The sequence below is a fragment of the Salvelinus fontinalis genome, chromosome 17 (assembly GCF_029448725.1).
Source record: "Salvelinus fontinalis isolate EN_2023a chromosome 17, ASM2944872v1, whole genome shotgun sequence".
Classification (NCBI taxonomy): domain Eukaryota; kingdom Metazoa; phylum Chordata; class Actinopteri; order Salmoniformes; family Salmonidae; genus Salvelinus; species Salvelinus fontinalis.
In genome coordinates this window covers 12,018,765-12,046,117 of record NC_074681.1, presented here as the reverse complement: position 1 = coordinate 12,046,117, position 27,353 = coordinate 12,018,765, and the positions used below count along the sequence as shown (strand labels likewise).

General features: G+C 41.5%; 1 protein-coding gene across 3 annotated transcripts; it reads right to left on the bottom strand.

Moving 5' to 3' along the window:
* Window positions 1-503: 503 nt before the first annotated feature.
* Window positions 504-24,511, bottom strand: gjc2 (gap junction protein gamma 2). 3 transcript variants are annotated; one of them, XM_055866126.1, is made up of 2 exons: window positions 24,181-24,344; window positions 504-3,201 (listed from the first exon to the last, which is right to left on the bottom strand). In XM_055866126.1, exon 2 carries the CDS (start codon window positions 3,179-3,181, stop codon window positions 1,916-1,918), a length of 1,266 nt encoding a protein of 421 aa, XP_055722101.1. In that variant the 5' UTR covers window positions 3,182-3,201; window positions 24,181-24,344; the 3' UTR covers window positions 504-1,915. The 3 variants fall into 3 exon arrangements, 2 of the variants coding, with proteins under 2 accessions (XP_055722101.1, XP_055722102.1); XM_055866127.1 differs by lacking the exon at window positions 24,181-24,344 and adding an exon at window positions 6,958-7,275; XR_008753186.1 differs by lacking the exon at window positions 504-3,201 and adding an exon at window positions 21,898-23,892 and having other exon boundaries at window positions 24,181-24,511.
* Between the last annotated feature and the right edge of the window lie 2,842 nt (window positions 24,512-27,353).

The window sequence follows — 27,353 nt, the reverse complement described above, 5'->3', positions numbered from 1 at the left end:
GCCAAATCTAGGTCCAAAAGGCTTCTTAACAGCTTCTTCCCCCAAGCCTTAAGACTCCTGAACAGCTAATCAAAGGGCTACCCAGACCCCTCTTTTATGCTGCTGCTACTATCTGTTTATTATTTACTCTCTGTTTATTATCTATGCATGGTCACTTTAACTCTACCTACATGTACATATTACCGCAATTACCTCGACTAACTGGTGCCCCTGCACATTGACTCTGTACCGGTACCCCCTGTATATAGCCTCGCTATTGTTATTTTACTGCTGCTATTTAATTATTTGTTACTTTTATTTAAAAAAAATTACTTATACATTTTTTACTTAACACGTTTTTCTTCTTAACTTCTTAAAGCATTGTTGGTTAAGGGTTTGTAAGTAAACATTTCACTGTAAGGTCTACCTGTTGTATTCAGCGCATGTGACAAATAACATGTTATTTGACTAGGTATTCCCTTTCACATACAATATACAATGACATATAATTAGAGACACACCAATCATTATAATCTAGGTTTATTTTTGGGGGAATAAAACACAGGAACAATCTTAACCGTTTGAGGCACTTTGGACTGGAGTATCATAATGCTAAAGGCAGAATTACAGTATGTCTCTACTATGAAAACAATGCAGAAAACTACTTGATTCAAGACAGATTCCTAAATATAGGAAAATATGGAGTCAACTTTATGAGGATAGATTTTTGACTATGTACATTGTATTGTATATGTCATATGTGTAAAAATGTAGCAATGTTTTAAAGTTAAAGCATGCATTATGTGCCCCACAAAAACATCAGAAATGATCAGAAATTGGTTTACGGTAAGTTTCCAATACAACAACTTACCTTTTTCTTCTTTAACTAATTTATTCCGACAATGCTTAACACGACAAAGCTTTGAGAAGTGGAGTGAATTAAAATATGACTTTATGGAGAACAGTGTAGCTCAAATGTTTGCTGCTGATGGAACACCATTTGTCCTATAACATGTCACATCTCTTCTTTCAACAAAACCTATACTAACTACATCCAAAATTTCTTAAACAAATACATTATTCATGCATCATTTCTCTAAATGTCATAATACAACTCAAAATGAGTTAAAAAGTTACAAGTGCAAATCTGAACAGTTCTGAATTTCTCAACAACAAAAAATCTTCACATTTGGTTGACTGTCCATTTATCAAACATCATGATTCAAGCATAGTACCATTAAACAGTGCTTACCACTGCATTGCTTTTAACTAGGCTAACGAGGCCACAATTGTTATAGTTAAAGCCATTATAAATATATTTTGTCAAATTAATCCAGTTCAATAGCTAGGGTAAAATTATATTGCCAGCATGGTTTATTTTATATCTCCCTATAAATCACTAAAATTATAAAAATTTGACTAAGCAACATATGCATATATTAATTATGTTCAGGCTATGGCATTTAAAGCACACAATAACATACTAATAATAGGATCCATGCTACTGTATTTGTTTGTTTGTTTGTTTAAAAGAAAGTGTTTACTATTGTTCTGATGTGCCTATTTTGTGTGCTCCTGATCCGACATGTCACACTGCTGGTTTCTGCTGGTGACAAAAGTTAAATCTACACTGTAAAAAGAAAGATGTTGATTCAACGTACAGTAGGATTGTGAGTTTGCAGTAGGATTGTGAGTTTGCTCAACAAACATGTTGTTGAGCAAACTCACAATCCTATTGCAGCTGGTTGCCTTACAATTCTATGTTGAACGAAATTGTACTTTTTACAGTGATTCGGGCAGTGCAATCAATTCATGCTCCAAAGCCTTTAATATCTTGTCTCATCTCACACATCTTCCAGTATCCGCAGAATATGGTCCTGGAAATTGAAAAATGGCTTTTCAGTATGATTACTGTACCACGTGAAGTCAATCATTCTTAAATCCATACAGAAGTCTTTCCGTTTTTTATAATGGTCGCAGCTTTCTCTGTAGTAGCTGATTTTGGCCTGGCTCCTTGGTTCTCCTGGGCTGTGTTGACCCTGTTCTGCTCTGCCATGGTACCCCCAGACACTGGACTACTTGTCCTGGAAGTGGGCTGGTTCTTGTTAGTATCGTAGGTCTGGAAAGCCATGTCAAGCTGCTCTTGGGCCACCCGTAGGTGGCGGTGCAGGCTGGCCAGGTCCGAGGGGATGTTCTCGTCTGGACTGGTGCACTCCTGGTGATGTTCCAGGGCATCGTTGGCCATGTTCTTCTCATGGTGGGTGACAAGACTATTGGGGATGATCCTGTTGGGCTTGTCTGATTTCATGACCAGATTGTACATGGGGGGAGAGGTGGGGATGTTACGAGAATACGGGTAGCTGTACGAGGGCCGTCGCCCCCCCTGGTTCCTCCTCTTGCGGAGAGTGTCCCGGAACTTTCCGATACCCAAGTGGAACATCTCGCAAACATTAAGGAGCAGGCAGAGGCAGCTGACCACGTACATGATGAGCAAGAATATGGTCTTCTCTGTGGGCCGAGAGATGAAGCAGTCTACCTTGTGTGGACAGGGCACCTTATTGCACACAAAGGACGGATTAACACGGAAGCCATAGAGAAGATACTGGCCCACCAGGAAGCCAATCTCAAATACGGCCCGGGACAGAAGCTGCAGGACGTAGATCCTCATCAGGCCCTCTTGCATGATCCGCCGGCGGCCGTCATGTTTCTGAGGCTTGGCCGGCTCCAGCTTGACCTCCTGGACTTCCACCACGTCCTCCTGGTAGATCATGGGCTCTGCATCATCGTCCTCATTCTCCAGCACCTCCTCAAGCGGGTGGCTCTCCCTCCACCTGTGGGCCTGAATGGGCTTCTTCCGGTGGTGGAACTTCCGGCGCTCCACCTCGGAAGCGCGGGCTATCTTGTGTATGGCGTAGCCCAGGTACATGACCGAGGGGGTGGAGATCATGATGATCTGGAAGACCCAGAAGCGGACATGCGAAAGCGGGGCGAAGGCATCATAGCACACGTTGTCACAGCCGGGCTGCTTGGTGTTGCAGGTAAACTTGGTCTGCTCGTCCGAGTAGATGGACTCGCCCCCCACGGCAGTCAGCACGATGCGGAAGATGATGAGCACTGTGAGCCACACTTTCCCCACAAAGGTGGAATGGTTGTGGATCTCTTCCAGAAGACGAGTTAGAAAGCTCCAGCTCATGGTGGTCATAGAGGCTTTTCAACTAAAATCTGGGAACACAGAATAAGTATAATTAGGGGTTTGGTTCATTAAAACCTGCTTTTCTTTTAAAGGTGCAGTCAAAAACGTGATTTTCTGTGTTTTATACATGTTTTCACACTATGAAGTTGGAATAATACTGTTAAGTCAACAGGTGGTCAATTAGTTAACAGACCAATAAGAAAGAGGGTTCCAAAGCTCTCTGCCAATAACAACTAGTTTTTGGTTTTCCCCTCCCCACTCACTCCACTCTGACAGTCATAGCAAAATTCTGCTTGAGAAATTGCTCTTTGCAAAGAAACTATTGTTGTTTCTTTATAAGCATTTTAATTGAAAATAATCATAGTAAGGTAATTCAGGGTTACCCAGAAATTATTTGATATTGAGATAATCCCAACATGAACACAAAATAAATGCATTAAAATTATATATTTTCACACAACTTTTGCTATAATAAATAGTACATGATGCCAAAGTTTCTTTGTAAGGCAAGCTGAGGCATGATCCTCAGCCCATCAGCAGTCAAGATAATCCAATTAAATTCACACTACAGTGTCAACCAAGGCGTTGGACATGCAAGACCTCAGAGGGACACAACACAACAGACTAATGTTAATTAAAAGCAACAACTATGAAGATAATCCCTGGGCCCCGTTTGAAATTAATCAAATGATTAATAGACTGTTCCCACTCACTTCCATGTGCAAAAAAACTATGTCCTAATTTGGCTTTCTTGTATATCCTTTCTTATACACTATAATTATCAAACGCACAAAACTATTGGAGTGCATTCTTTTTTAAATAATGTTAATGATCAATTCAATTTCGCTAAAAACACAAAAATGTTTTATGACATATCACACAAATTCCTACCAGTGTGACAATGATATAATTCATTTAAATTGTAATCCATTGCATAGGCTATACCTTAGACTAGTCAAACATATACCTACATAGTGAGGGGTACCTAACTTACTGTAAAGATTACTCAAAAGCTTCTACTATTCTCATATGATTTAATGATGCAGCTTCTGATAACTGAATGAAGGGATAACTAGATGAATTCTCCCCAGGTTAAAGGAGTGTACTGAGTGATGCAGCTGGGTGATATGAAGATAGGAGGCATATGGAGGAGGAGAGAGAGAACACATATGTGAAGGTGTCTCTGTGTGCTGGTCTCGGTATTCTGAGAGAGAATCCCTATAGGTTCCCTTGAACGTTGAACTGGGTCTCTCAGATCGACTGCTGAATCTTAGTCTAGAGACGTCTACCTGTTAAATGTTTGTAATGTCTTAATGTAAATGTCATTTTTTGCAATCTCTTTTAAGTTCTATGGACCCCATGAAGACTAGCTGACGCTATGGCGTTAGTTAATGGGATCCTAATAAAAATTCAAATTCTAGCTGAACAAAAGTAAACCATCTATACCCCAGGATGTTGTCCCACTAGTGTTACTACTCCCCTCACACACAGAGCAGGCTGACTGCCCGCTTTGTGAGTTGATAGTATCATGACTATATAGCAGCACTGTTTTCCCTGGCGTGGGACGTGCCATCTCCCCTGATCTCCCTTCGCTGCCATCTGAGTGAACACAATGAACAGGAGAGACTTGTTCGTCTGTCTAGCTGCCACGAGGCCTGCCCTCCAGACCCAGTGCTGCTGCTTCAATCTCACACTGAGGAGGGAGGGAGGATCAGCTAGCACCACATGGCCAGGCCACAGATGGCAGCTACTGTGGGTAACTCTTCATCTGCCCCAGGACCAGGGGTGTAAAAAATAGGTGGGTGAACCCTTATTTGAAACACACCTAGTGTAATAAGTTAGTAAACCGTATCTGTAAAATTACACTTCACTAAAGTACATCACTGCCTAGATCTTGAGGTAAGGCAGGTTTGTTTAACTGAAGCCCAATCGAGGATTATGGCTTGTCTTTATTATGAATAGTGCTTTAGAGGTGGGACTGTATACAGCAATTCAGTCGTTTGTTGGTAGTTTGCAACATAATTTTATTCAGTTAGAATTTCCTACAGTTGAACTTGAAAAGGGAATATATTTTTGTGTAGCTTGCTTCCTAATTCTTCCTATTTTTCCTAGCTTGCTTCCTGCTTCCTGTTAGCTGAAGGAAAAACAACAGAGTGACATGACCAAAAAGATGCTCTGTTATTATGAAGGCTCTCTTTCCATTTCTCTATTACAACAGACGCTTTGGTCTTCCATAGGCCTGGGGTCAATAACAATTGAAGGCAGTCAATTCAGAAAGTGATTTTAATGTATACATTTTTTTTTGGGGGGGGGGGGGGGATCTTTGAAATAAATAGCTTTTACTCCTCAGTTTATTGAGAAGTTATTGAAAATAGATACATTCTTAGTTAAGTTTACTTCCTGAACTGACTGCCTTCAGTTTGAATTGACCCCAGCCTTGTTCTCCCATTGAAGGAAATCGCACCTGAGGAGTGCAACTTGACTTGCCCTCAAGATCTTGACCTTGACCTTTGACCTGTGTCCTATTATGAATAACTAATGAAAAGTTGTAGTCTATCACTTTTATTCATCATTGAACATGATCTAAGCCAATATTTTGAACACGTCAAATATATTCCAAATCGTACAAATCTGTATAAGGATCCCCCCGTCCATCCGTCCCACTGAAAGTTGTGCCCCTGGTCAGAGGTGTATGTCAAGTTTAACTACTTTTTTTTCCTGCAAAATACATTTTACACAGCGGGACTAAAGGATGCAGATGTTTGAGATTAAATTGCTGTCAGAGAGAGGAGGCATATTGGGCTTTAAGGTGATGAGCATAGTGATGGCGAAAAAGATTGATACAGTTACATATAAGAATATTTTTGATATTTGATATTTTTGAATATCGTTTTGACAATATCGCATTATAATTTTTGTGCTTGTTGGCTGCACCAAAACTCCAGTATTTTTCATTCATTTACGTTTTAGTCAGTTAGCAGATGCTCTTATCCAGAGCGACTTACAGGATCAATTAGGGTTAAGTGCCTTGCTCAAGGGCACATCGTCAGACTTTTTCGCCGAGTTGGCTCAGGGATTTGAACCAGTGACCTTTCAGTTACTGGCCAAAAGCTCTTAATTAATCGCTAGGCCTTAATTGTTAATTGTTGCCCTTCATAGATTGTTCTCAATCTTATTTTTAAATAGTGAGCCAATTTGTTTTCAGCACTTTTATTTCCCTGACTGATCAAAACTTGTTCTCATGGCTGTCTCTTGTCCCTCTGCAGAAGACACATGGTGAGCAATATGCTTGGAACATCGAATCGCAATACATATAGAATCGTGAGAATCGCAATACATATCTTATCGGCACCTAAGTATCGTGATAATATTGCATGGTGAGGTCCCTAGCAATTCCCAGCCCTAGTTGAGCATATGGATCAAAACCCTTGATATTTCTAATAGACACTTATCTCAATGTTATTTCTAAGCTATACTTTTACCCTGTGGATTTAAAACTGTGGTACACCTGGCATAACAGTTTCATTTTACATTCTACTTTTGCATTTAGCCTTTTTACCCAGACACATTTCTTGGAATTTCATATTGCATTTTCAGTCTATAAAAAAACCTACCATTCAAATTCAATCATTGGCAATCAGAGACAAGTTCTTTATGGGTTGAAGTCAACTTTCTATTTCCCAAATACAACACCTACAGTATGACAGTGGAAAATACGGTAACTCTGCAGAGATAGGCATCCTAGGGTTTGGAGAAAATGTTGACGGAGAACTGACAAAACCCACCTGGAGAAGAAGTTGCACCGCACGCTATGTTCAAACATAACTTTGTCCACATTTCCACGGCCATCTCCAGAGCTCCCGTGCATAGTCTCCACAACAGCAATGAAATGGAGGGTCCATCCTGATCCTGATCTGATGCCGTGACCCCCACTAGCTAACAACAACATTATCTTCCCCACATAGTAAAATCAACAAACATCTTATACTAAGACTATATGTTATTAGAGCATTTTCTGTCTATCCTTTCTCTTGTCTGTTTATCAGAGTGAGGACGGAACTGAACTCTTTCTCCTGTGAATGCCTCACATTCTGACTCGTGTCTGGTTTCTATTACGCCAGCCTTCTGCCCAAGAAGGAAGTAAAAAAAAAAGAGAAGGAAAAAATCCCTCCCTCCCTCCCCTGGCAAGTGACCCTCATCGGAGGGGTCAAACTTAAAAACATCTGACTGCAGTTTGAAATTAACACCCACCCAGCTGAGAGAGGCTTGTTAGTTGCAATATCCCCACCCTTCTCTTCCCCACCCACCCCATATAGCTCAACACTGCTCAACACCCACCCCCTATAGCTCAACACTAGTCAAACACCCACCCCCTATAGCTCAACACTCAACAATACCCAGCCCCTATAGCTCAACACTGCTCAATACCCAGCCCCTATAGCTCAATACTGCTCAACACCTACCCCCTATAGCTCAACACTGCTCAATACCTAGCCCCTATAGCTCAACACTGCTCAGCACCCACCCCCTATAGCTCAACACTGCTCAATACCCAGCCCCTATAGCTCAACACTGCTCAACACCCACCCCCTATAGCTCAACACTGCTCAATACCCAGCCCCTATAGATCAACACTGCTGAACACCCACCCCTTATAGCTCAACACTGCTCAATACCCACCCCCTATAGCTCAATACTGCTCAACACCTACCCCCTATAGCTCAACACTACTCAATACCTAGCCCCTATAGCGCAACACTGCTCAACACCCACCCCCTATAGCTCAACACTGCTCAATACCCAGCCCCTATAGCTCAATAATGCTCAACACCTACCCCCTACAGCTCAACACTGCTCAATACCCAACCCCTATAGCTCAACACTGCTCAACACCTACCCCCTATAGCTCAACACTGCTCAATACCCAGCCCCTATAGCTCAACACTGCTCAACACCCACCCCCTATAGCTCAACACTGCTCAACACCCACCCCCTATAGCTCAACACTGCTCAATACCCAGCCCCTATAGCTCAACACTGCTCAACACCTAGCCCCTATAGCTCAACACTGCTCAATACCCAGCCCCTATAGCTCAATACTGCTCAATACCCAGTCCCTATAACTCAACATTGCTCAATACCCAGCCCCTATAGCTCCACACTGCTCAATACCCAACCCCTATTGCTCAACACTGCTCAATACCCAGTCCCTATAACTCAACATTGCTCAGTACCCAGTCCCTATAGCTCAACACTGCTCAATACCCAGCCCCCATTGCTCAACACTGCTCAACACCCACACCCTATAGCTCAACACTGCTCAATACCCAGCCCCTATAGCTCAACACTGCTCAACAACCACCCCCTATAGCTCAACATTGCTCAATACCCAGCCCCTATAGCTCAACACTGCTCAATACCCAGCCCATTTACCTCAACATTGCTCAATACCCAGCCCCTATTGCTCAACACTGCTCAATACCCAGCCCCTATTGCTCAACACTGCTCAACACCCACACCCTATAGCTCAACACTGCTCAATACCCAGCCCCTATAGCTCAACACTGCTCAATACCCAGCCCCTATGGCTCACCATTGCTCAATACCCAGCCCCTATAGCTCAACACTGCTCAATACCCAGCCCCTATAGCTCAACACTGCTCAACACCCACCCCCTATTGCTCAACACTGCTCAACACCCACCCCCTATTGCTCAACACTGCTCAACACCTACCCCCTATAGCTCAACACTCAGTAAGTAACACACATGCCAGCTCTCCATCTCTCTGCCACTTCTCTGATCTCAGCAACACATGGTTATCTCTACACAACTGCCTCTCCTCACCTCCCCATGCCTAGGCTACCTGTACATCTATAGTTGTGTATGTGATAGCTTGCCTTGAAAATGCACAATGTGTAAAGTAGCCGCATCTTCATAGTAGTTGGCATATGGCTAGTCATGGGTGTGAGTGCTCTCACTCTCTCTCTCATTCTCTCTCTCTCACACACACACACACACACACACACACACACACACACACACACACACACACACACACACACGGAACAACTGTACTTCTAATTATATGTCATAATTATAACAGGTGTCCTCAATTGTAACAATCAACAATGGAGAAAGAGAGTGAGTGAGAGGGAGCGCCTGCTGGGATATCCACTCTCCAAAGTGCCACCCAGAGATAAAAACCACATTGCCTTACACCAAATTTGTTTGAATGTATCCAACAGGTACGCTCAGTCATATCAGATGTCCAAATATTTAGACGTTCCATCCAGGCGGATGGCCAAAGATGGGACTGGTGGACAGGTCCCACTCTGCGCTACGCTCCGCGTCTTTTCAGACATGGTGTTTACACTCAAGGCTTTTTGTCAGGCCATAGAACTGGAACGCAATAGCACACAATGTTACTTAGTGCATGTGCCAGCTTTTTTCACATGACTAAAATAGCATCTATGTGTACAGTGGAAGCAAACCATGCCTTATTCATATTGTATTGTTCTCTGAACATATTATATATCCCTACTTCATAACTATTCAACCTGAACTCTGGGGTAGACCTAATATAGTAAACCTAAATCTGTCTCCCTCCATGTATCAAGATATGTTACACTTTGTATGGTATGTATACATTTTTTGGGCTTAAGTAACCTTCTGTCTTGTGTAAACATACCAAATGCAACATATCATACTTTTGAGAATAATTTGATTGTCACAGATTTACATTTACTATGTTACGCCCAGTCTTTAAGGCCAGGCTGAAATATTTGTATCCAAGGAGAAATCATAGTTCATATACATAAGTTGTAATTGGAAAAATCATTCCCCAATGTGCTAGCCATTGTACTGTATGCTATTTAATACTGTAAGTGACCTTGAGCTAAACTCAAATACCTTTGGTGCACAACAGTATGAAGAAAACAGTATCTGGCTAATGTTAAAATAAATGTATCTGGCCAGTGTTACAATGAACATATAGCTGTGTTGTGTAGTGACTTACAGTCTTCCTCCGAAAGATACCTCAATGACACCAATAATCATAATTAAATGAAATATATCTGGATACAAAGCAGATGCAAGCCTTATCCATCTCTTTCATTAGTATACTGGGGTGTGTGGGTAACAGATTTGTCATTTGTATCAACTGTATTTTGATGTTTCACATCAATGTTTTATTTCTGCTCAAACATCACTGGAAACCTCTGACGCAGGATTAGGGTTACTGGTCATATTTTTCATCTGGGGACAAGTATTTTCAGAAAAAAGTAATTATTCAACACTTCTTAAAGACAAACGTGGGCTATTTTTGAACTTCCTGTTGAAAAACAATATCCCATGTATAAATACAGTAATGTACACACACTTAAGGGGAACAACATATGTTTACACAACTGCAAAGTTCACGGAGAAGGCTATTCAAGGAGTTGATCTGATGTGATGGCATTGGCCTCCCCCCTGGCTAACAGGAACAATAGAAGACAAAAAGAGGCCCATTTTTTTAAATTCAAGCATGAGAGTATGATATGGGAGTCCGGTGAAAGTGATCCAACTTAAGAGAGAGTGGAGAGCTGTGTGAGAGTGTGGAGAACTGTGTGGAGAGCTTTGTGAGAGTGTGGAGAGCTGGCTGAGAGTGTGGAGAGCTGGCTGAGAGTATGGAGAGCTGGGTGAGAGAGTAGAGAGCTGAGTGAGAGTGTGGAGAGCTGGGTGAGAGTGTGGAGAGCTGGGTGAGAGTGTGGAGAGCTGGGTGAGAGTGTGGAGAGCTGGGTGAGAGTGTGGAGAGCTGGGTGAGAGTGTGGAGAGCTGGGTGAGAGTGTGGAGAGCTGGGTGAGAGTGTGGAGAGCTGGGTGAGAGTGTGGAGAGCTGGGTGAGAGTGTGGAGAGCTGGGTGAGTGTGGAGAGCTGAGTGAGAGAGTGGAGAGCTGAGTGAGAGAGTGGAGAGCTGAGTGAGAGAGTGGAGAGCTGAGTGAGAGAGTGGAGAGCTGGGTGAGAGAGTGGAGAGCTGGGTGAGAGAGTGGAGAGCTGTGTGAGAGAGTAGAGAGCTGGTGAGAGTGTGGAGAGCTGGGTGAGAGTGTGGAGAGCTGGCTGAGAGTGTGGAGAGCTGGCTGAGAGTGTGGAGAGCTGTCTGAGAGTGTGGAGGGCTGGGTGAGAGAGGGGAGAGCTGAGTGAGAGTGTGGAGAGCTGAGTGAGAGAGTGGAAAGCTGAGTGAGAGAGTGGAGAGCTGAGTGAGAGAGTGGAGAGCTGAGTGAGAGTGTGGAGAGCTGGGTGAGAGTGTGGAGAGCTGGGTGAGAGTGTGGAGAGCTGGGTGAGAGAGTAGGGAGCTGGGTGAGAGAGTGGAGAGCTGGCTGAGAGTGTGGAGAGCTGGCTGAGAGTGTGGAGAGCTGGCTGAGAGTGTGAAGAGCTGGATGAGAGAGCAGAGAGCTGGGTGAGAGAGTGGAGAGCTGGGTGAGAGAGTGGAAAGCTGGGTGAGAGTGTGGAGAGCTGGGTGAGAGAGTGGAGAGTTGGGTGAGAGTGCTCAAGAAGAGAATCTTGGCCATTTTAGTGGTTGAGACGTGAGGCTGTGTGAGTGAGTGGACAGAGTGGGGTGCTGGCTCTGAAACGAAGCCAGCTGGGCCTGAAGGACCCATCCTCCAGAGGCCTTGCTTCCAAACATCCCCTCCTCCAACCATCCCTCCCTCCCCCAATCTGACTGAGGAGATCTAGAGGAGAAAAGGGGATGCTGCTGGAATGACTGGAGCATTAGGAGTTCATCTAGCCAGCCATGTGCTGTGCTGTCCCCGGGGGAAGCAACACAGTCAGACCATCACGTGGCTTCTTCTCCAAGTCAGATCACATGCACAGCTCCAAAATCTTGCTGCCATCCAAAGACACAGATGGTCCAGTAACTAGCCTATTTATATGCATGTTCTGGTTGTTATAAGTTAGTCATTATATATTAAGTGGTGCTCACTCAGTTAATAACTAAGACAGTGTATGAAACTTTCTGTTCAAGCTCGGCATTTAATGTAATCTCCAATTACAAAAAATCCCACTCAATTTAACCTCTACTGTGTCCCTAAACCGGGACGGTTGTTGCTCAATATGCAATAATGTGACTAGAAAATGTTGAATACAACAGCCAACTTTCCGGGACATGTCTTATATGGGCAGAAACATTCTGCAGTGTCCAATTTACAGTAGCTATTACAGAAATAAAATACCATGCTATTGTTTGAGGATAGTGCACGACAACGAAACACTTTTATTACGACAATTGGTTTGATACATTCCCCTCTGAAGGTAAATGAATGTACTTACGTTCAGTAATCTTGCTCTGATTTGTCATCCTGAGGGTCCCAGAGATAAAATGTAGCATAGATTTGTTTGATAAAATCAATTTTATATTTAAATGTAGGATCTGGCTTCCACAGTTTGACCCCACTACTGTCTCTGACTCCCCCCTCCCGGCTAGATGTGTGAAGATTAGTGTATTTTCTGTAGGCAAGCTAATGATCCATCATATTTGACATTCCTGGGAGTGTGTAAACTGATTTTTTTTATTATCATAGCAATTTTCGTATGTTCTGTATGGTTATGTACTTGAAAATGTTTAAATTGACCAATTCGGCACATTTGGGCAAACTCCTGGCAGACTTGAAGCAAAATATTGTGTAGTGATTTAATTCTTCACTGGATCAGTCTGAGACGTTGCACACACACTGCTGCCATCTTGTGGACAAAATCTATATTACACCTAGGATCCTACCTTAATGTATGACCTTTCTCTTGCATTTCAAAGATAACGGAACCATTTTTTTTGAAAACACATGTTTTTTTGTTTGTATTATCTTTTACTAGATCTAATGTGTTATTCTCCTACATTCTTTTCACATTTCCACAAACGTCAAAGTGTTTCCTTTAAAATGGTATCAAGTACAAAATTATTTGTTGAGTTGACAAACAGATTCATTTTATTGTGTCATATTTTGCTGCACAAATGGTGCATGCTGTTCAAACAACCCTTTACACAAGCATTTGATAAGCGCACAAATATACAATGTATTTGTGAGACCCTAATGCTCAATGTCAATCAGTTATCACCTTCAAGAGGTCATTGAGAGTTCTGTCGTCTGTATGCAGTGGAGTTTAAATGATGCAACAACAAGGACAACAAGAAGTGAACATCTCGACAGCTTTCCTCTCCTCAGCCCTTTGCCAATGTCACCCAGACACAGAGAGTTTTTTCTCTCTGCAGAACTAAGTTAATGGGAGCCGACTGGGGGTCACAGAGGTCTCTGTTTATGTAACAGATCAAGCACAGCCATGTGACTTGGACGGGGCCCCCCAGAGAAAAGAGTGACACAAGACACCAGAGAAAAGCATGCAACTCTGCCGGTGCTTGCCCCCCCCCCCCTCTCTTTTCCCCCACACCATCCAACTGCTCTTCCCAGGCAGCGCAGAGCAGAGTGGGGTATATCCTATAGGCTTCCTGAGAGTGGTGGCAGTCCTCTCTCATTTGTTCACTTTTCTTTCCGTTTTTCATCAAAGCCTATTCTATCCTACCCCCTGGCTCTGTGCGTCCCGTGCCAGTTTGATGGAGGCTCCAGTCCACTGAAGCGACTGGGTATAAAGAGCCTGGAGGTGAATGCCAACATTATCCCAGAAAAACTTACTTCAGCTGAGCTTGGATGTCTACTCTTAGTCAACAAGGCATTGCAGAATAGTTGTGTAGGACGTGGTAACATACTGCACAAGATCCCTGACATTTGGCTGTACATTTATATAATAGTAAACTTTGACTGCCCCAAACAATTTGAGAATGAATTGGAATGGTTGAAGTACTCTTCCTCCAATGAAACCCTTGCTTATCATTACGTAAGAACTATGCATACGCTGTAACTCCATACAATTTCTTAGAACAAACACGGACAAAGAGGACATTTCTACAGCTACAGCCAACAAGGATGTTCCAATAGAACATTGGGCCTGCTAAATATCTAACTGGAGGTTTTGGTTGTATTGTGTTCAGATAGTATTAACACACTAAGAATTAAGTCTTCTCTATGCAGACATTCTGTACTAATGTATATTGAGTCAGAACCTCTCGGCTGAAGACTGGCATTGCCTGTAGGGTTGACATGATGAGCAGACATCCATGTCCCGTTAATGTTTATGCAAGTTGAGAGAAATAGTGGAAAAGCATATGCTGCTGTGTCTATTCTGGGGTCAGTAGGAAGTGATGTATCAGTGCTCTGTCTTTCAGGCAGATGTTGCACTTGGAGTGAGTGAGATGTAAGCCTAAGGACTGTCTTATTAAATTCAGTTTCTGCAGATTAAAAGTGATTTGTTTGTTCATTTAATGGATGATCCCAAAAATGTAATTAGTATTACCTGAGCTACACCAATCCTATTTTCTGCACGTTTGGTAGGTAGTATCTAGAAAGCATGTATTACCTAACCCACATACAGTCAGGTCCATAAATATTTTTTGTTATTATCATTATGTCTCTGTATGCCACCACAATGGATTTGAAAGGGAACAATAAAGATGAGCAATTTGAGGATACTTACATCCAAATTGGGTGAATGGCGTAGAAATTACAGCACTTTTATGTCATCGTCCCAATTTTAGGAGCTCAAAAGTAATTGTACAAACTTACATATTAATAAATTAAATTGTGAGTTTTTATACTTGGTTGCAAATCCTTTGCAGTCAATGATAGCCTGAAGTCTGGAATCCATAGACATCAACTGCTGGGTTTCTTCCCTGGTGATGCTCTGCCAGGTCTTTACTGCAGCTGTCTTCAGGTCCTGCTTGTTCTTGGGGCATTTTGCTTTCAGTTTTACCTTCAGCAAGTGAAATGCATGCTCAATTGGATTCAGGTCAGGTGATTGACTTGGCCATTGCAGAACATTCCACTTCGTTGCCTTAAAAAAGTATTGGGTTGCTTTCACAGTGTGCTTTGGGTCGTTGTCCATCTGCACTGTGACGCGACGTCCAATGAGTTTTGAAGCATTTGGCTGAATCTGAGTAGATAATATAACCCTAAACACTTCAGAATTCATCCTGCTGCTTTTGTTAGCAGTCACATCATCAACAAATACAAGAGAACCAGTCCATTGGCAGCAACACATGCCCACGCCATAACGCTACCTCCACCATGATTCACAGATGAGGTGGTAAGCTTCAGATTGTGAGCAGTTCCTTCCTTTCTCCATACTCTTCTCTTCCCATGTGTGGCTCAGTTGGTAGAGCATGGCGCTTGCAATGCCAGGGTTGTGGGTTCGATTCCCACGGGGGGCCAGTACAAAAAAAAAGTATGGATGTATGTACTTGTAAGTCGCTCTGGATAAGAGCGTCTGCTAAATGACTTAAATGTAAATGTAATTATTCTGGTACAAGTTGATATTTGTCTCATCTGTCCATAGGATGTTGTTCCACAACTGTACAGGCTTTTTTAGATGTTGTTTTGCAAACTCTAATCTGGTCTTCCGGTTTGAGGCTTACCAATGGTTTACATCTTGTGGTACACCGTCTGTATTTACTCTAATGAAGTCTTCTCTTGAATGTTGACTTTAACACAGATATGCCTACCTCCTGGAGGGCGTTCTTTATCTGGCCAACTGTTGTGAAGGGGTTTTTCTTCAGCAGGGAAAGAATTCTTCTGTCATACACCACAGTTGTTTTCCATTGTCTTCCAGGCCTTTTGGTGTTCCTGAGCTCACCAGTGCGTTCTTTCTTTTTAAGAATGTACCAAATAGTTGACTTGGCCACACCTAATGTTTTTGCTATCTCTCTGATGGGTTTGTTTAGGTTTTTCAAACTAATAATTTCTTGCTTCACTGGCAGTGACAGCTCTTTGCCACCCTTGAAATCAACTCTAGACTGTTTTTCTGCTTACTTGTAAATGAACTAATGAGGGAATAACACACACCTTGTCACGTTCCTGACCTGTTTTCTGTTGTTTTGTATGTGTTTAGTTGGTCAGGGCGTGAGTTGGGGTGGCTATTCTATGTTGTGTGTCTAGTTCGTCTGTTTCTGTGTTCAGCCTAATATGGTTCTCAATCAGAGACAGCTGTCAATCGTTGTCCCTGATTGAGAATCATATATAGGTGGCTTGTTTTGCGTTGGGGATTGTGGGTGGTTGTTTCCTGTCTCTGTGTTTGTGGTCTGCACCAGATAGGACTGTCTCGGCTTTCACGTTTGTTATTTTGTTATTTGTTAATGTTCATCGTTTATTGTGTAATTAAACATGTTGAACACTAACTGCGCTGCATTTTGGTCCTCTCCTTCATCCCAGGAAGAAAGCCGTTACACACCTGGCCATGGAACAGCTGAGCAGCCAGTTGTCCAATTACTTTTGGTCCCTTAAAAGGGTGGACCACATATAAAATGTGCTGTAATTCCTACACCGTTCACCTGATTTGGATGTAAATACCCTCAAATAAAAGCTGAAAGTCTGCACTATTTCATTTCAACTCCAATATGCTGTGGTAGACAGCTAAAATAATAATAACTTGGTCAATGTCCAAATATTTATGGACCTGACTGTATGTTCTAACAAGTGCTTAGTACTGTCTGCTTGGTACGGACCATGTCTCTCGATTGATTAAAACACACTCTAAGCTGCGTCATGTAAAAATGCATGAAAAATGCCAGAAGAGCACCCAATTTTCCATTCACCTGGGTTCTGAGATGAAAGCACCAGTCAATTTATTCTGAGACATTCTAGTATAGCTTCAACGAGGCAGCAAGAAAAATGCTTTGCTGATATCTAAACAGATTTTCATGCAATATTTTTGCATTTGAAAAAAAGTTATCCTTTTTAATCTCAACTTTAAGATGTGATCTGTCTAGAATATATGATTAGATGATTAGAGATGTTTGTAACATTACTAGCCGACCATCAGTCATCTTTATGTGAGACATATGGTACACATCACAACCTTTGCGGTTTTTAGAGTCAAAGAAACTGAGGAAAAACTAAATTGCTACTTAGAAAAGTGCCCTTTTTATCAACTCCGTAAAACATGTTCTAAATCTAGGAGAACATGCCAAATGCTAACGACATTCGACCTGGAACATTATATAACATTATATATAAAACAAAACAACATTTGGAGATTCGTATTTCATTTTTGAATAATCTAATAATATAATTAAACAATCAAGGTTTCAAACACTTGTTGTACAATACATTTAAGAATGAAAAGCCTTTTATGGTGTCTGACAGAGTTGATAAATCAATTTTTAATATTTCATGAAGAAGAAAAAAAAAAGAATTAGGAGGTTGTTCCTTTACATCACATATGTCAGAGTCAAGGCCCGCGGGCCACATCCGGCCCACGAGAAGGTTTTTTACGGCCCCTGGGATGATCTTGATTTATTATTAGAACCGGCCCGCAGACCGCAGCAAGCCGGCAGCCCGCAGATCTTTTACACGCACCAATACTACATTTCCCACAATGCAACGGTGACGCACCGAGCAGTAGGCTGCTTCATTTCAATATTTATTGGCACAGCAGTCGTCAGCATCACAGTAAAATTAACTTTCAGATACCCATCAAAAATGGCAAAACGGAAGGTGGACACTGAGAACCGGGGGTTTCAAACAAGGTGGGAGTCGGAGTATATGTTCACGGAGGTAGCTGGAAAACCTGTGTGTCTTCTGTGTGGAGAAAGTGTGGCGGTACTGAACGAGTATAATCTGAGACGACATTATGAAACGAAACACGCGGACAAAAACAAGAATATGGACATGGAACAAAGGCTACAAAAGGCAGAGGAATTAAAACGAGGCCTCAAATCTCGACAGGCTCTGTTCAAAAAAGCCAAATCACAAGGCCAGGCTGCTGTCAAGGCCAGTTTTATTTTGGCAGAAGAGATCGCTAAATCAGCCCGGCCATTTACGGAGGGGGATTTCATCAAAAACTGCATGATTAAAGTTTGTGACGAAGTTTGCCCAGAAAAAAGGCAACTCTTTTTAAATGTGAGTCTGAGCAGAAACACCATTGCCGAGAGAGTAGACCAGTTGTCCATCAATCTAAAAGAGCAGCTTGTGAAAAAGGGAAAAGATTTCATTGCATATTCCTTGTCTGTGGATGAGAGCACCGACATTTCTGACATTGCCCAGTTGTCAATTTTCATCCGCGGAGTGGACTCCAGCCTAAGCGTGACAGAGGAGTTTTTGGCTTTACGTCCTATGCATGGCACAACTACGGGGCATGATTTGTATGAAGAGGTGTCAAGATGTGTAAATGAGATGGAGCTGCCTTGGGAAAAACTCGTGGGTTTGACAACCGACGGAGCACCTGCGATGTGTGGACACAGGAGCGGACTGGTGGCGAAGATACGGGAAAAGATGCAAGAGGAAAACGCGACAGGTGAGCTGACAGCTTATCATTGTATCATACACCAGGAAGCGTTGTGCGGTAAAGCCTTGAAAATGGAGCATGTAATGAGCATCATCACGCGCACAGTTAACTTTATCAGAGCCAAAGGTTTGAATCACCGCCAGTTCAAGGCATTTCTGACGGAGTTAGAAACGGAGCATGGTGATTTGCCTTATCACACAGAGGTGCGATGGCTAAGCCAGGGAAAGGTGCTTCAAAGATGTTTCGAGCTTCGTGAGGAGATTTGTCTGTTCTTGGACAGCAAAGGGAAAGACACAACACAACTCCGAGACGAAATGTTTCTGTGTGAAATGGCTTTTCTGTGTGACATTACGAGTCATCTGAATGCAATGAACTTGCAGCTGCAGGGTCGGGATCATGTCATCTCTGATATGTACAGTACAGTGAAGGCATTTAAAACCAAACTGACTCTGTGGGAGACGCAGATGCGGAAAGAAAATTTGAGCCACTTTCCCAGCTGCCAGACCATGAAAGAGAAGCTCTCTACCAGTGCGTTCCCGAGCGCACAGTTGGCTGATAAAATAGGTATGCTTGCCGCTGACTTTCGACGCCGATTTGCTGACTTTGAAGCACAAAAAAGCAGGTTGGAACTGCTCGGTAACCCATTTGCTGTTGACGTGGAAAGCTCACCACCAAACCTCCAAATGGAGTTGATTGACCTCCAATGCAATGATGCACTGAGGGCAAAATATGCGGCAGTGGGTGCTGCGGAGTTCGCCCGTTTCCTCCCCGACACAATGCCCCAGCTGCGCATCCAGGCTGCTCAAACGTTGTCTATGTTTGGCAGCACATACCTGTGTGAACAACTGTTTTCTTTGATGAACCTGAACAAAACATCACACAGAAGTCAACTTACTGCTGAACACCTCCACTCAATTCTGAGGATTTCCTCAGCTCAGAGCCTTACCCCGAACATTGATGAACTTGTGGAAAAGATGGGACACCACCAAGTATCACCCTCAACCTCAAACAAGTGAACATTACTGTGCAATCACATATTTAGAGTTTTTACTCAGTTCAAGTTTAAAAGTTAAAGTTTAATATTTGTTTTCACTGCATGTTACTTCTCCTTAAACAAAGTGTTGTTTTTGATTAATAGATTTTTGCACTTTATTTTATTGTATTTCAATCCAATTATATTTTAAAAATATTTCAGTTGAGTGGATGATAGAAAATTGCTATTATTGTTTTTTTCTTTGAAGTAAATTTAGCCCACTTTTGCTAAAATAGAAAATATAGGCTACTGATGGTGCCTTGAATACCGGTTTCTTTCATTTAATGTTCATGTTATGGGGATTTTTATATAAAGGAAATTTGTCTTTTGTGTCTGTTGAAAATTAAAGATTACTGACAGAGCCATAAGAAAATATTGCTTTATTTATCTGATCATATTGGAATATATTTGTTAGGTTTTCAGTAGGTTCAATTAGGTTCACTAGACTATATGCGTCATTTAAAAAATTTTCAATGAACATTCGAACAGTCCGGCCCTCGGCTTGTAGCTAAATTTTTTATTTGGCCCTCCGTCCATTTGACTTTGACACCCCTGCTTTACATGGTCTGTTAGCTGATACTTTGGTCTATATATAAAAAATTAAAAAATATTAAGAAAACATTTTGTGGGGAAAAAAGTAGATTGTCCAGACTTTCAATAATCCCTGATATATTTCATCGATGTGCTCTAAAATAGACTGCTTGTTTATCAGGTCACCAGAAGAATCACTCTACACAACTTCCCCTTAAACCTAACCAAGCAACAAATAACAAAACTGCTTTGGATTGCTGGAGGTCCGTAATCTTTGACATTATCTTGTCATAACTGCCATGTCATGGAGTGGACCCAGGCCAGGCCCAAAGAGTAGCAGACTTATTCAGGGTCATTTGTATTTCAGTAGCAGAGAAATGCTCAGTAAAGCACCACCCCCAGAGCTCGTAGTACTCTAACAACCTTTTACTGCAGTGTAAGAGGGAGAACCAGTAACTTAGTGAACTTCGGCCACTGGCAGTGCTACTGCAGGCCTAATATCATATCAGCCAACACTTCCCAGCTGTAGCTTTGCCATGCAGTGTTGTCTCATGCAACAATAGCTGACACCAGAACTGCATATTTATGGCTCTTGCTCCTGCCACCGTCTAAGTGATATTTCATGACTAACACTGTAATAATGAGATCAAGGTGTTCAAGTCAGCTCGTTAGTGCTGATTTATGGTTTTATGTAGACTGTTTGATAATAAGATAATACTCAGTTTTAAAAAGATAATGCTGATTTCATAAAAAATATCACTGATACAGATATTAGGCCAGAAAATACAACACAATAATGATAATACAACAACTCTGTCACACCCTGATCTGTTTCACCTGTCTTTGTGATTGTCTCCACCTCCCTCCAGGTGTCCCCATTAGCCCCTGTGTATTTATACCTGTGTTCTCTGTTTGTCTGTTGCCAGGTTCATTCATTTCGTTAAGCCTACCAGTGGTTTTCCCTCTGCTCCTATCTCTCGATTGGTCATGTTTCCTATTTTTCCTGGTGTTGACCATTCTGCCTGCCCTGACCCTGAGTCTGCCTGCCGGCCTGTACCTTTGCCCCACCTTTCTGGATTACTGACCTTTGCCTGCCCTGAGCCTATCTGCCATCCTGTACCTTTGCCCCACCTATCTGGATTACTGACCTCTGCCTGCCCTTGACCTGCCTTTTGCCTGCCCCTGTTCGATTAATAAACTGTTGTTACTTCGACGTCATCTGCATCTGGGTCTTAATAAACTCAAAGAAGATATGTGGTGTATAGATTCATTGACATCCAATTACTAATATTGAATTGCTTGTTATTAAATTTGATAGGGTACAAAGATCCTATTTATTCTGGTGTATTCACAGGAAGGGATAGAATATGCCCTTTTCTGTATGCAAAGAACAATCTTATTTCTTAATGCAAGAGGTCATATTCATTGTTACTGATACAGAATGTAATTTCTATACAAACGTGTGTAAGCAGTATGTAATTTCCACACCACATCTGGTTTTGCCAGTGGATGTTTTAAACCACTAGGTGGCATCCATGTATCAGAATGGTTGTGCGTGCACACGCTGTCTCAGGGTAGTAGGCCACTGCAACAATATGACAAAAGGCTCTCTATTGTATCACTACACAATCCTTAGCCTAGCCTGTAACAAATGCTACAGTAAACGTGTGGTCAGAATTAGGTAATCAGATCCAGCCTACTTTGTCAGAGAATTGACAAGCTTATGTTCTACTAGGACCGTAGTAACACTGTAGGATTTCACACATACATGTCGTTGAGATTCATTGGACACAATCATTTTTATTTCACTAATTACACATTTACATCAGAAGTGGATGCAAACAGACAGGGTAACACATTAGATATTCTTAAATAATGTGTTGAATCTGATAGCTTAGCCTATGGTGCATCTATCACACAGTCAGAGCCTCCTTGTAACGATCTTCTTAATCTGAAGAACAGGAAAGATCAGACCAAAATGCAGCGTGGTACGTGTCCATGTTAAATTTATTATAACTGAACACTAAATACAAAATAACAAAAGTGAAACAACGAAAATCGAAACAGTCCTGAAAAGTGACACAACACAAAACAGGAAACAACTACCCACAAACACCAGGTGGGAAAAGGCTACCTAAGTATGGTTCTCAATCAGAGACAACGATAAACAGCTGCCTCTGATTGGGAACCATACCAGGCCAAACACATAGAAATAGAAAACATAGAATGAAAAACATAGAATGAACATAGAATGCCCACCCCAACTCACTCCCTGACCAAACCAAAATAGAGACATAAAAAAGGAACTACGGTCAGGACATGACACTCTTTTGTTCTTACATAGCAGAAACCACCTTATTTTCCCATTTGTAAGCTGAGCATATAAAATGCATTGTATATTTTATGCATAATGAATTCAAAGATATCAAATTTGGCCATCAGTGTCCCCCCAAAAGAAAGTAGGTGCATGACCCCTCTGTATAGCAGCCCATTCCTTTTTTAAATATGGGATCGGTATTTTATGACTTGTTGGTTCAGATTTACAGAAGGCGTCAGGTGTTTGGCTTGAGGTGAGCCTACACTGATCATCTTCAGCCCAGTTTGACAGCGCATGTAAAACTTTGAGTAAGGCTGGTGGCCTAGTAACATGCAATAGTCACTGTAGGAATGCCAGCAGAATAACAAAAATGAATCTGAATAGGTTTTGTTGCCATTGAGTAACTATTACTCTGTCAACACACAGCACATGTCTAGGGGTTGGCCATACTGAGAATGTTTATTACATACCAACTATCAATGAAGTCATTGAACAGGAGCATGATATTATTGAAATACCCTAATATTGCAGCAATGTCTGGCCGAAAAGTATTTGGATAGTAGTCTCTTTACAATGAAAAAGCATTTATTTGAACTTTCTTTCTCGTTCAAAAGTGATTCAGGGTGACAAGGTCGATGACCTTGTTGCTAATCCACTTTAGTAGTGTGCCAACAGATAACTGGAGGATGACCTGAGGTACCCTTTAACGGGCTGATGACACAAGTCACCCTTTAACTCAGGTTGACATTTATTGACAAGAGTCTTGCCCTAGAGGCAGAACAAACTGTAATAACGAGATCAAGGTGTTGACGTCAGTGTGTTAGTGCTGATTTATGGTTTTATGTAGAGTATGTTTGATAACAATATAATACTAATTTCTAAAAAGATTATGCTGATTTCATTCAAAAAAAGTCACTTTGATACAGATAATAGGCCATAAAATACATGATAACACAATGCAATAATGATAATACAATAACTCAAGGACGATTCGTGGGATATGAACTCATTGACATTCAATTACTAATATTGAATTGGTGGTTATTAAATTTGATAGGGTACAAAAATCCTATTTATTCTGGTGTACTCACGGGAAGGGAGAGAATACACACTGTGCTGTATACAAATAACAATCTTGTTCCTTGATGCAGAGTTGGGAAGGAACCGTAAGTAACCATTTCAATGTTAGTCTACACCTGTTGTTTACAAAGCATGTGACAAGTGAAAATTGATTTGAGTAGTTTCCGCTAGATGGGCCAGCTGCAACGTCAAAATTGTCAATATGTAAAAAATTCAGGAAAACAAACATGTGTTTTTTTGGTCTTAGGCATTAGAGTTAGCATTGTGGTTAAGGTTAAAGTTAGGGTTAGGTTTAAAACAGATGTTATGGCTGTGCCAGCTCTTGACCACCGTGCAGAGCAGCCTCCAGGGCAACATTGATTGATTGTAGTCTGCAGTTTGAAGGTAACTGACCTACAGAAACAGTAACAACACTCAGCTGTTCTTCTCCTTTGATTGTAAATACTGTAAATGATATGGTCTATAAGAATCCAAGAAAGCTTCTTTGGAAATAATATGCAAAAATGTACCGGTGTGACCACTAACCAGAGACCAGCTGCCTGATCAGCCTGGTGCCCTCATAATTAGAATACATATCAAACCTAACTACAGTACATAGCATTACATAAAAATACATCAGAAGAGCCCTGAGGTAAAACAAGAGCATCACAAATGGATAACAAATAAAGAAGGCACACCTACCTCTCCATGGGGCCAGCTAGGTTTGACCAGACTAGTATTCTTCACAGTGGAGCATCCTGGGACAGCTTCCAGAGACATTGCTCAGCTTTGCTGAGGTTCGGAAGCAGGATGAGAGAGAGAAAGAGACAATGGCTCATTTTTCTTCAAAACCCCTCACCACCAAGTACAGGCAAGACACTCAGGACTCCTGCCAATGGCCCCATTGTTCCCAGGCTTGGTCAGTCGGTCTCCTCCATGACTGGTGCTCTTGCTCTACTACTGTAGTTCGACTATTTGTTTATTTCATCCAGGATGACTTGTTCTGTTACAGCCGTTTATTCACCCAGAAAGTTTTCACTGATGCTGCTATGAACCTCCAGAGCTACAGAGCCTTGTGACTTAACTAACAGTGTGTGTATGTGTGTGTTTCACGGCAGCAACTCAGATGGAGAGAGTAACCACTACAGTTTTCTCTAAATATGTAGAGCAAAATAATGTATTAATGTGGACAAACGTGAAAGGTGGATTTACACCCATTGTCAAATACAAATGAAGAAGTCCTATTTCAATTATATGAACAGTATTTTTCCTCTTTTTTCCCAATGTAGTTTCTACATTTTCTGTAATTATCAATGTACATTATAAACTTAACATAAGAGTACATCATGTAGTTTGGCCATAAGACAATTTGTTAATATTACATCAAATGTACGCCTTATCAAAGGTAGAATACAGACCAATAGAACCTTTTTGTTTCTTATGGTTTAGACAAGGCTGTCAGAAAGATTCAACTATTGAACATGTCATAGTGTGGATTTATCAAGAATGAAGGTAATCAAACTGGAATAAAGGGCACAACAAGCTTCAAAGATGATCATATTGTGCGTTATTATTGCTAGCACAATACAAATTCAAGCTGTTTACTGTTGTAAACAGGTCTTCAGTACCAGGCCTAGTTCCCAGTGCTCAGTTGTAAATTGCCAATGAAAAAACAGGAGTAAATATTCTCTGTTGGAACTGATGATAATCTTGCCCCAGGCATTACAGTACAATCACACTATATGCAGTATTCAGGAATCATGGCCCATATTGTTGAACACAAGGCAGGCAGCACTATGGAGGCTGAAGTTCGGTATATTTCCCTGCCATGTTGGGCTGCCCAGCATTAATAATAAGCCTAATTCAAGGTGACTGCTCAGTCTAACCCTGTTACTGGTCTGTTGTGGGGTCTGTTAGAAGCAATCCCAGGCTAATATTGGTCTATTTTCAGAAATACAATGAATTCAATCTGAATTTGAGGCTTGATGTTTTTTATGTTTTTTATTTTATTATTATGATTAAAGGCCATAATGTTAAACTAAAGGGAGAATATACTCTACAACCTTATTAACCAATACTTTTCTCCTGAGTAGTCCATTGGATCAACTTTAGTAACCTTAGACTGATTTCCACATTTGCCCTTTGTGTCCACTGGGTGCCCTAGGACACTTGTGGGAGTATGCATCACCCTTTTATGTGCACAGAAAGCTTAGCATATCACAAAGCTTCCTTCTATCTAGCTTACTAGTTTAGCTGTTGGGGAGCTATGTGTTGAATCTGTGGGGAGCTATGTGTTGAATCTTGGCCCTCTCGCTTACCACGAGAGGGCCAAGGTTTGAGTAGAGACCATAAACCTAAGGTTTGAGTAGATGGCTGAATCTTTTAACCATACCACGTGGTTAAACTCTTAGACTATCGATACCGACAGAATAAGAACAAGTCTTTGATATTAATTACTAGTCTGCAGCTAGGAGTTCGGTATCATTGAACGTGAAGACCGACAACCGCCGAAACATCTATCCTATAACGACATGAATGAATGTCACTCTGAACAATCCACTCTAACCACGACAGAGAGAGAGAGCGGACAAACTCTCCAACAGAAACAAACTTTTCAACAGAGATGACGACACACTGAGCGTAAATATATATATTGATTGCAATTGTTCCTGAATGAGTGAGCGTTCATGTGCAAAGACTTAGCATTTCAATTGTTATAATTATCAACTCTGTAGTGACTTCTCAGCTGACCCCCACTCCCCTTTTGTCTAACAAGCCGCCATGCCGGTTTAGCCCACTAGGGCACATCCACTATCATTTCTTTGTAACCATCTACTTTGTTTGTTTGTGTTATGCATTTCTGTGAATTACATAGTTAGTAAATAAATGATTTTAAGACAACTGATGTATGGATGACTCATAGTGAAGACTGGGTTCGTGCAGATAACCAACAGTTTACGACGTTTCGAAAGAGACTAACGTGAGGTAAATAATAATTAATTAATTCGAAGACTAATTGATCAGATATTAAAATATTGGAAAGTTATATTAGGAAAATTATAACTTTTTAATCTCAATATTTTCCATGGTGACCCGACATCCTAGTTAATTACAGTTACATGATTAATCAGTTTAATCGCGTAATAATAATTACAGAGAGTTATTTGATAAATAAGTCTTCAGTTTTAATGATGCCAAAGACACGACACCGGTGTTTACCATTCTGCCTGCCCTGACCCTGAGCCTGCCTGCCGGCCTGTACCTTTGCCCCACCTTTCTGGATTACTGACCTCTGCCTGCCCTTGACCTGCATTTTTAATAAACTCAAAGAAGATATGTGGTGTATAGACTCATTGACATCCAATTACTAATATTGAATTGCTTGTTATTACATTTGATAAGGTACAAAGATCCTATTTATTCTGGTGTATTCACAGGAAGGGATAGAACATGCCCTTTTCTGTATGCAAAGAACAATCTTATTTCTTAATGCAAGAGGTTTTATTCATTGTTACTGATACAGAATGTCATTTCTATACAAACGTGTGTAAGCAGTATGTAATTTCCCCAACACATCTGGTTTTGCCAGTGGATGTTTTAAACCACTAGGTGGCATCCATGTATCTGAATGGTTGTGCGTGCACACGCTGTCTCAGTGTAGTAGGCCACTGCAACAATATGACAAAAGGCTCTCTATTGTATCACTACACAATCCTTAGCCTAGCCTGTAACAAATGCTACAGTAAACGTGTGGTCAGAATTAGGTAATCAGATCCAGCCTACTTTGTCAGAGAATTGACAAGCTTTTGTTCTACTAGGACCATAGCAACACTGTAGGGTTTCACACATACATGTATTTGTAGGAGTATGCATCA